Source organism: Macrobrachium nipponense, chromosome 11 (genome assembly GCF_015104395.2).
Source record: "Macrobrachium nipponense isolate FS-2020 chromosome 11, ASM1510439v2, whole genome shotgun sequence".
In the NCBI taxonomy this organism is placed as follows: Eukaryota; Metazoa; Arthropoda; class Malacostraca; order Decapoda; family Palaemonidae; genus Macrobrachium; species Macrobrachium nipponense.
Genome location: NC_061087.1, coordinates 14,507,941 through 14,517,207, shown reverse-complemented (window position 1 = coordinate 14,517,207; position 9,267 = coordinate 14,507,941). Strand labels below are relative to the sequence as shown.

Here is a 9,267-nt window from a genome sequence, read left to right as displayed (position 1 = left end):
AAGAATAATACTCTTGAAAGAAAATTCGACTCTACGGCTCATTCTTACCTGTAGTCAACTTTCTTCAATTATCATTTTGTTTCTCATGTATTCAGTTCTCTCTTTCCTCCATATATACTTCATCCTAAAGAATTACCTGAATAGTTCTTTTATTTTTTTTACATCAATATTCGAACGCCAGACTGCGCTTACATATAGGAGACACGGCACAACAGCCCATCTGCCATTGCCTGGCTTTCCTCACTTACTCTGATTCACCTCTTCTCTCACTCCCATAACATACATTATAGTTATTCCCAAATTCATTTATAACATTTACTCCTGCTAACATTCGTTCTTAAATTTAGCCTTTTATGAATATATCAGTCTTCCGCCAATCATTGCAACTTGTCGTTAGACCCGGACTGGACGACGGCGTCTAAACTAGAAGTTTATTTATTCATAGACAGTTTTTCTTACTCACAGGGAAAAAATAAATAATTGTATTCGTTTTGTTTTATTACGAAGTGATTATTATTACCATTATGATGTTATTACTGATTAAGTTGCTGTACATGTAATCACCATTATTATTGTTATTGTTATAATCAGTATAATTGTTTCTATACCCATCAAAGAGATATAAGAAAAATATATGATAAAACATTTTTGACAACTATCCTAATCATGACTAATATAAATATTGGAATTCTTCTCAACAACCTGTCTGAGTCAGAAAAACGAATTATTACAAGAATTGAAAAGACCCTGTACAAGATTGAAAATTCGTTTAATACTGCCATTATTTTCAACAAAATATTATTATTATTATTATTATTATTATTATTATTATTATTATTATTATTATTATTATTATTATTATTATTAGAGTTTCTCCCATGATTAGCCTACAGAAGTTACCGCTTTCGTAAGTGTCACTGTCCTTACGGCCCCAGCACGCCTCAACTCCGAAAAGACCCATCACAAAATCCAATGCATAATGGCAGATCAAAGCTCTATAGCGTTATGACTAATACCCGATAAATCCCGTGGAAAACGTGCCCAACCATCTCTTCCGCTTCTTTAATAAGTCAAAATCCCGGTTGCATTAGAATGCGTGCACGTCGACCCGTCCGTCTCGTCATTTTAGGTAAGATGCCGCGTAACGAGGAAGCTGGATTTGTGAATGCGTCTAGAACCTAAGCTGTGGGTGGAGCGTACGTTCTTCTCCTGCGCTGGAGGGCTTACCAAGATTGTTTGTGTGCTTCTTGATACTTCAGTCCTATTAGCATAGGTCTGGTTACATATCAAATTTATACAACATAAGGACGTGCCTGAGGCTGGATGTGATACTATAGTATTCGTTCAATCAGAATTTTTAGCCCAAAACACAACCTTATATGAAGGCTAAAATTGTCGTCGGGTAATTAATGAACATCCCTCAGAAATTCTCCTTAATTATGAGACAGAATTTGACTCAGAATAGTAAGAAATTTTTTTATGTTCATAGTTAATATAATCATAATAATGAACGTCCATCCTTAAAGAGCGAAGTGGCAAATCCAGTATTTGGTGAGCAAGCAAACACACCTGACCTGACACATTCCTTTCGATAATGGTAAGTTTCACGAAAACTCATCACATCAAATCAGTTGATTAAACTGAGAATGACATTGTTTTTGTGGCGGCATTCTTGTTCTAGGCCGATGGAGCTATAGTAGATTCACATCAACCGTGCATTTGATGTCTAGGCCAGTCCCTTATGACTCTCCTGATTGGACGTTCATTATTATGATTATATTAACTACTATGAAAATTTAAAAAAAATTTCATACTATTCTGAGTCAAATTCTGTCTCATAATTAAGGAGAATTTCTGAGGGATGTTCACTAATTGCCCGACGACCATATTAGCCTTAATATAAGGTTGTGTTTTGGGTTAAAATTCTAATTAAACGAATAGGGAGCAATTGTCTGGTTAGGTAAAGTGAATTTGAATTCGATAGCAAACGCTAATTGTGGCTTCACATTTGTGAATATATAAAAATGTCACGCGTATGTGACGAATTCACAGGGACAATTTCTATATAATATATATGTGTGTATATATATATATATATATATATATTATATATATATATATATATATATATATATATATTATTTACATACATATAGTACATATATTTATATGTGTGTGTGTGTGTTTTTGTTTGTTTGTTACGTTGCGTGGAACCAGTGGTTATTCAGCAACGGGACCAACGGCTTTACGTGACTTCCGAACCACGTCGAGAGTGAACGTCTATCACCAGAAATACACATCTCTCGCTCCTCACTGGAATGGCCGAGAATCGAACCCGCGACCACCGAGGTGAGACGCCAACACCATACCAACCACGCCACTGAGGCGCTCTATATATATGTGTGTGTGTGTGTATAGAAATTTTTTTAAGAGAAACGCCAAATTGCAAAAAGATAAAACCGAAAAGGATCTTTGGTCAATGTACAGTAAGAGCTCAATAAAAATTCTTAATTGTAGCAGTTTTAACCGGTAAATCTACACGTAACCTTTCTGTCTTCAAGAAGAAAAGAAACTCTTTGCACAGAGGAATGTGAACAAGCGTTCATTTGGTCCTTGCCGTTGAAATAGAACTTCGCAATTACTTTTGAAAAGGGCTCTTGGGTCAACCATGGGATGAAAACAAATGAAAAAAGGTTCTTTTTGAGAATGGGATTTTTTTTTTTTACAGAAACGGCGACAACGCGAATAATTTCTGCTTACTGCCCGAGTAAATTATACTTCTCATAATTGTATGATTTCTCGGCCTTTGTTACTCCATTAGTCACCACTTTACCCATTCGCCTCTGTCTGTGATATTATTCCCACTGCAAGTCGTAATTACATTCCTTCTGTCATCCCTTTGTCATCCGTCTCTCTTATACTTCAGTTTCTCAGTCACCCATGTTGTCATCCATTATACGTAATAAAGCCTTTCCAGCATCCATGTTATTTTCTAAGTATCTTTTCTTACTAATTTATCATGAACATCATCTTCAGTTTCTTAGACTTGTGTTATCCCACACTCGTGTGTATGTATATGTATGCATATATATATATATATTATATATTAAGAATATATATTATATATATATATATATATATATATATATATATATGTGTGTGTGTGTGTGTGTGTGTGTGTGTGTTTTGTGCGTGTGTTTGTATAAAGATATATATATGTATATATATAGATATATATATATATATATATATATATATATATATGTATATATATACATATATATAAACATATATTATATATATATAAATATATATATAGTATATATATATATATATATATATATATATATATATACGTAAGTACATATATACATAAAAATAAATAAATTGTATACATATATATGTGTGTGTGTGTGTCTGTAGACGAATCACTTTAACTGACACTCCACTCAATCTCTAGCAACGATAAAAACGGAGTTTTAGCCGATATCAGTAAATGAATTCCTCGTCAACAGAACATGAAACGCGTCAACAAAAACTATCTAAGTGACTCACGACATCACGATTACTTCTTTGAGTACTCCAAGATCTTAACAGCTTCCTCCGAAGGTCACACCACTCGCTGCAAGCAGAAAAAAAATAATGGTCATGAAAACGGCCCATGGGAAATACTACTAGCAGGCAAGGTCATCATAGACCTCCTAAACATATATAAGGTCACGGAGGATTTCCTGTGCCATCAGTGTCCATCCACCCGTTCCTGTGGAAGCATTTCAACCGATCTGTCGCAACAATGTTTGGATTCGCGAGTTTTGTTCTGCTCCTGGGTAAGAGACATTAATTATCATTATTAAATGACGTTTTTTGATGGGGCTGTCTCCAAAGAGAGCCAGCTAACAGTCGCTGCAGCGTTCATATCCTTTCATTTATGGTTTTGGCATGAGCCACATGTGCAGAAAACCTCCATAACGTTAGTTCCTTTAAATACTATTCAGAATGATCAGAATGGTTCCTCTACAATCTCTAAGCCACTTAGTACTATCTCGCTTGCTTCCTTACCTTTCGGGGATATCGAGGAGCTTTGCTACTAAAACTTCTACCACCCTCTCTCTTTTCACTTTTCTTCTCTTCTCTCCTCCAAAGACTTCTGAATCATATATGATCTGATGCATCATATCAGATACACTAACAATTTTACCAAATTGTCGTACCTCTTCTTCCATTATCATCCTTTCCTCAGTTTAAATTTATCATGTGCTACGCAAGTAGTTCACTTCAGCAGCTTTCCCCCCACCCACCTTTTTTTTATTTGTCATGTGCCCTACTCTTCTGCTAAGGAGTGAGTATAAATAATCCCTGTGGTACCCATGTTTTGCTTACATAGACGATCTTCTCCAAATCTTCAGTAGAGCTCCTGCTACCTTCCTTGCTTCAAACATTCAGCGATTCGCCGCTTCTTTTCTCCTACCGTCTTCCTTGACTAAACTTTATTGTCAGTTTTGATTATACTGTCATTAAGCCTATTATTATTCTTCTTGCAATCTGACACAAGATTAAAAAGGCTATTAATTCGCTGTACAGGCATCCTCAGAACAGAAGGTAGTACACTCAGACAAAGTTTGCAAAAAGTGGAAATAATAGATACTAGTAGTGCATTTGTAAACAAATTCTATAAACAAAGAATTCTGTTCAGTCAACTGTTTGGAATTTTTTTTGATGATTTATGGGAGATGGCTGAAAGATTTGTCACACTGTTTTCTTAAACATTTGATTATGTACTTTAGTTAAAATTAGCAAAAACTCATAATAAATAACGTTTGATTTAATGCAATAGACTACGAATTCTCTTCCTCATTTTGGAGTTCAAGCTACCAACCCACTTTTCATTTTGCTGAAATCTTATCCTGAGCGAGTGTGCGGAGATGTACATGTGTTACAAAAATTAACATCTATACTCTGTTGTTTTCCATCTGTCCATCTGCCTGTGGTGTTTTCGCATAGTAACACTGCGTCCCGGGCTTTAAATAGTTACGCTATGTGTAAGTTTTAGGTAAATAAAAGGATCTCTGGGTGTACATTTGCAACTGAAAAGTGTTTTAATAATTTGTTGTATGCGAATTACACCATTAATATTCGAAATAGGATATTAATTAAAGCCCGGGACGCAGTGTTACCATGTGCAAACACCACAGGCGGATGGACAGATGGAAGAAAACAGAGTATAGGCATATCCATCACTTTATTTTTTATTGTTCTCGCTATCACAGGTATCCTGAACCAGGCCTCAGCCCAGATACAAGTGTCGTCCTCCTTGGCATCCAGTGGTATCAAACTCGCCACGGGAGTAAAACTGCCAAACCAAGTCACCACCGGGACATTCCAAGGAGCAGGAACGGGAGGCTTCGCTGGGAATTACCTGGAACTCCTCGCTGACCTCATTCCAGGTGGCGGTGTCCCAGGCCAGGACTTCCCTCTCTTGCCCTTTGTTCCCAGGACCGGTTTCACCTGCAACGGATTACTTCCTGGGTACTATGCCGATGCCTCTCCCGATGCTCAGTGTCAGGTGAGTTTCCTAATTGAATTGTTGTCAAATTTTTTATAGGATTTTGAAAGGTAATTTTAGAAGGACTAAATATTTGTCAACGAAAGTCTTAAACTGCATTCCTACCCTATAAATTTATTGTATAAGAATGAGATAGTAAAAAATTGGTGATTCTCCCTCGGAAACCGAGAAATGTTTGTACATGTTTTATAGACTTATAAGGAAAATATGCATTGACTACGGAAATATAAACTACACGAGAGTCGGTCTTAGTTAAAAGAATTCAAGCATGACTGCCTGAACAGTTTAGAAATGAACAGTTGAAAACTTGTTCACTATGAATTAATGACTCGATAGCATCTGGATGTCATCCACTTCTAAAAATCGAGCATGATTTGATGCACTTTTGTTAAATTGTCGAGTTACTTCCTTTTAGGATTTTTTGTTTCTCGAATATTTGAGCGTAATGGATTCCACAAAGGAATAACATTAGCGAACCTTTCTTTCGTGGAATGAGGTTGTAATATATAATAGCTACTCTTCAGTCATACTGACTGCTTAGAATTTCTCTACATGGTATCTGAAAGCAAATTAAACCACAGTGTCACGTTGGGTAAAGTTGTTAAGTTAAATTCGCTTTTCTCAAATATATCAACAAATATATAGACCAATTCATGATGGAAACTTCTACAACAATACTTTTGCCATTATGAAAGCCTTCCATGTACGACATTCATTAACAGATTATGACCTTACTTCTCTTTTGCTACAGGCGTTCCATGTCTGCCACCTGAAAGGGAACTTCGATTCGTTCCTCTGCCCCAACGGTACACTTTTCAACCAGCAGTACTTCGTATGTGACTGGTGGTTCAACGTCGACTGCTCTCTGGCCCAAGAGTTCTATTTCCTCAACGCTGACATAGGGAAGGTCGACTCGCAGAGCGTCGTTAGCAAAGCTGGAGCTGCCCAGTCAAGCGCAGGAGTAGGACTAGATCAGCAGATCATTGACGAGAGTGGCAGTTTTGGATTGGGCCAGCAGGTCATTACCGAGAATGCAGGATTTGGACTGGATCAGCAGATCGTTACCGACGCAGGGTTCGGACTCGGTCAGGAGCAGATCGTGACCGAGAGCTCAGGATTTGGCGCCGGTAGCAGCACCGCTAGCCGAGGTCCGGCATCCAGTATTATCGTATCCACTGAACAAACAGGAGAAAGTGACTCGTTCTCTCATTCCTCCAGTGGTAGTGGGTTCACCTCCAACCAAGGCTTAGGAACGGTTACCGGACAGGAGTGGAGTTCGTCTACGAAGGTTTCAGGAAGCAAAAAGCACTCCCAGAGTGGATACGTCTATGGGTCTAATGTCATGACTCCAGCTGGTCTCTACCAAACACCAGTGGCTTACTCATAGAGATACCAATCTTGCCTGAGATACATATCGCGAAAAAGAGAAGAATTACTTCTATTTTTTCGTGTTTCTTTAACTTTACATCGTCCTTTGAACATGAACTTCAATTTAATGTAACGTATCTCGATCAGATTCTAAATTAGCTGACCATAACTAATAAAACTTTAGAGATTTTTTTTTATTTCATTTTCTAACAGAATAAAGCAGAATTTTAAAATATATTTTATTAAATACCACCTCAGCTACAGCAGTGTCCCGATATTGGCTTAATTAAGATTAATTTCAATTCTGTCAGGTTTTACTTGAAACTTCATTTCAGATACGTCATTGGACACTCCTCTCTTGTACACCTCTCATTATCAGTTGTATTAGATAAAAATATCACAAAATACCTCTTTTATGTCATCACTCATTATTAATGATTACTACTACTGATTCATATATAATTGAGCAATATTGTTAGCAGTCATTTTAAACACCAATTAGGCAACACTTATATACCACAAATTCGTTTTACATTTTGATTAGACACAATACAAATAAATCGAGTCTCCGAAGACATCAACCATTTAAACACCATAGATATCGAGGGGTATTGGAGACCTCAGTCTCTAATAGTCCTACACTATGAAGAAAAGGTTTTTCGGAATAATTCCACAATGACGTCTTAATACGTCATTGTTACCATGTTTTTTCCGAGCTAGCAGACGAAACACTACCAAACGGCACCGTGCAGCGATACACTCCCAGCTCATCTCAGTCGTCCAAACAAGGATAAAGAAATACCACTAACGGAATCTTCTTTTGATTTTGTGTCTTTCGATCTCCAGGCTACCTGTTTAATGTTTAAGAAAGCCTAATCATCTCCCCCTTTGAGGAACTCGAAGGCATTAGATTGCGATCACTAATCAGATCGATTTTCACAATTTCTAATAATTTACTGCTTTGCTAAAAAGGGGTCTCAATTAACTCTTCAGGATACTTTCGTGATAGGCCTATCTTCGTGCCACTTCATATAGTTAGTTGTGACCATTTAGCTGGATGATCTTCGGTTTAGGATACGGCTTATATGACTCTTTGGGTCTGGTGTTGTTTGGGGCTCATAGCATCCGGGAACAAGGTTTATACAGTAAATATTCCAAAATACTGTACAGTTATTTCTAAAATTTGAGGAGTTAATGACTATATTTTTTACGTATATTACGTCACTTAATATGATCTACTATATGCATATACGTATATATATATATATATATAATCATATATATATATATATATATATATATATATATGTGTGTGGTGTGTGTATATATATATATATATATATATATATATATATATATATATATATATATATATATATAAGTTGAATACACATTCACACATGAACGTAAATACATTTACACACACACACACACACACAATATATATAATATATATATATATATATATATATATATATATATATATAATATATATATACAAATATATATATATATCACGCTGATTGTTTCTTTTATTTTTCGTCTTTTTCGTCTTTACAACGCTTCCCTTTAACACGATTTAGAACTTTTCGGGCAAAAGTTCTTTGATTTAAAAATGAAGTTCCTTTAACCTCACAAAGCTGTTGGTTCCCACTAGGTTTCATACCCGTAGCTGAAAGCTACTGAATTCTCTACGTAAGAAATATTCCCCATCTCAGTCTCCTGTTTCCTTATAGGAACATGGATGAAATGGTAAAATTTACATCTGATAAAAAAAAACAATCATTAAAGAAAACTTTTGGGATGTGTGAATTTTATTATTATTGTTAGTATTACTGAAGAAATTAAACCCTCAATTGTTCCCGTGTAATAAGAGACATCGGTTACTTGCCTGATTGACTGATTGTCAAACGCTACGTCGTCTTCAAAGGTCTTGGCTACTTGAGCGTGATTTGCTTTCAGTGAAAGTGAAAAGGCTACTTCTCTCATATTTCCATTAAGAAAAATCAAGTATCCTGCTCCTCATCGATTTCCAAGGCATTAAATTAGGTCTCCTTAAAGCAGCGACCAACCAGTTTGAAGGTTTCATTATCGTGGCCTGACAACCTATTGCAGGTTGCCAGGGCACGATAATGAAACTTTCAAACTCATTAACAGGTGCTACATGATTTATTCTGCCAGAATGCTGTTTCTCAGCGTCTTGTAAGTTCTACTTCAGATATCGCTCTTGATAATTCATGTCTATTGTGGCGTGTCGATTTAGGGCTTCATGGTGTAATTATGCAAGTAATTCCTTTATTTAGCCCATAAAAAAAATATGATTCATACAGAAAAAC

General features: G+C 36.2%; 1 protein-coding gene across 1 annotated transcript; it reads left to right on the top strand.

Annotated features, from left to right (window-relative positions):
- The first annotated feature begins 3,755 nt into the window (after positions 1 to 3,755).
- LOC135206972 (uncharacterized) lies at positions 3,756 to 7,144 on the top strand. The gene is made up of 3 exons (XM_064238873.1): positions 3,756 to 3,827; positions 5,268 to 5,563; positions 6,315 to 7,144. Exons 1-3 carry the CDS (start codon positions 3,794 to 3,796, stop codon positions 6,948 to 6,950), a joined length of 966 nt encoding a protein of 321 aa, XP_064094943.1. The 5' UTR covers positions 3,756 to 3,793; the 3' UTR covers positions 6,951 to 7,144.
- Positions 7,145 to 9,267: the final 2,123 nt, after the last annotated feature.

Bases quoted from the DNA above. Each gene is read 5' to 3' on its own strand.
- LOC135206972 (XM_064238873.1), top strand. From the start codon at position 3,794: ATGTTTGGATTCGCGAGTTTTGTTCTGCTCCTGG. The intron at 3,828-5,267 runs GTAAGAGACATT...TCGCTATCACAG, and splicing joins GAGTTTTGTTCTGCTCCTGG to GTATCCTGAACCAGGCCTCA. The intron at 5,564-6,314 runs GTGAGTTTCCTA...CTTTTGCTACAG, and splicing joins CTCCCGATGCTCAGTGTCAG to GCGTTCCATGTCTGCCACCT.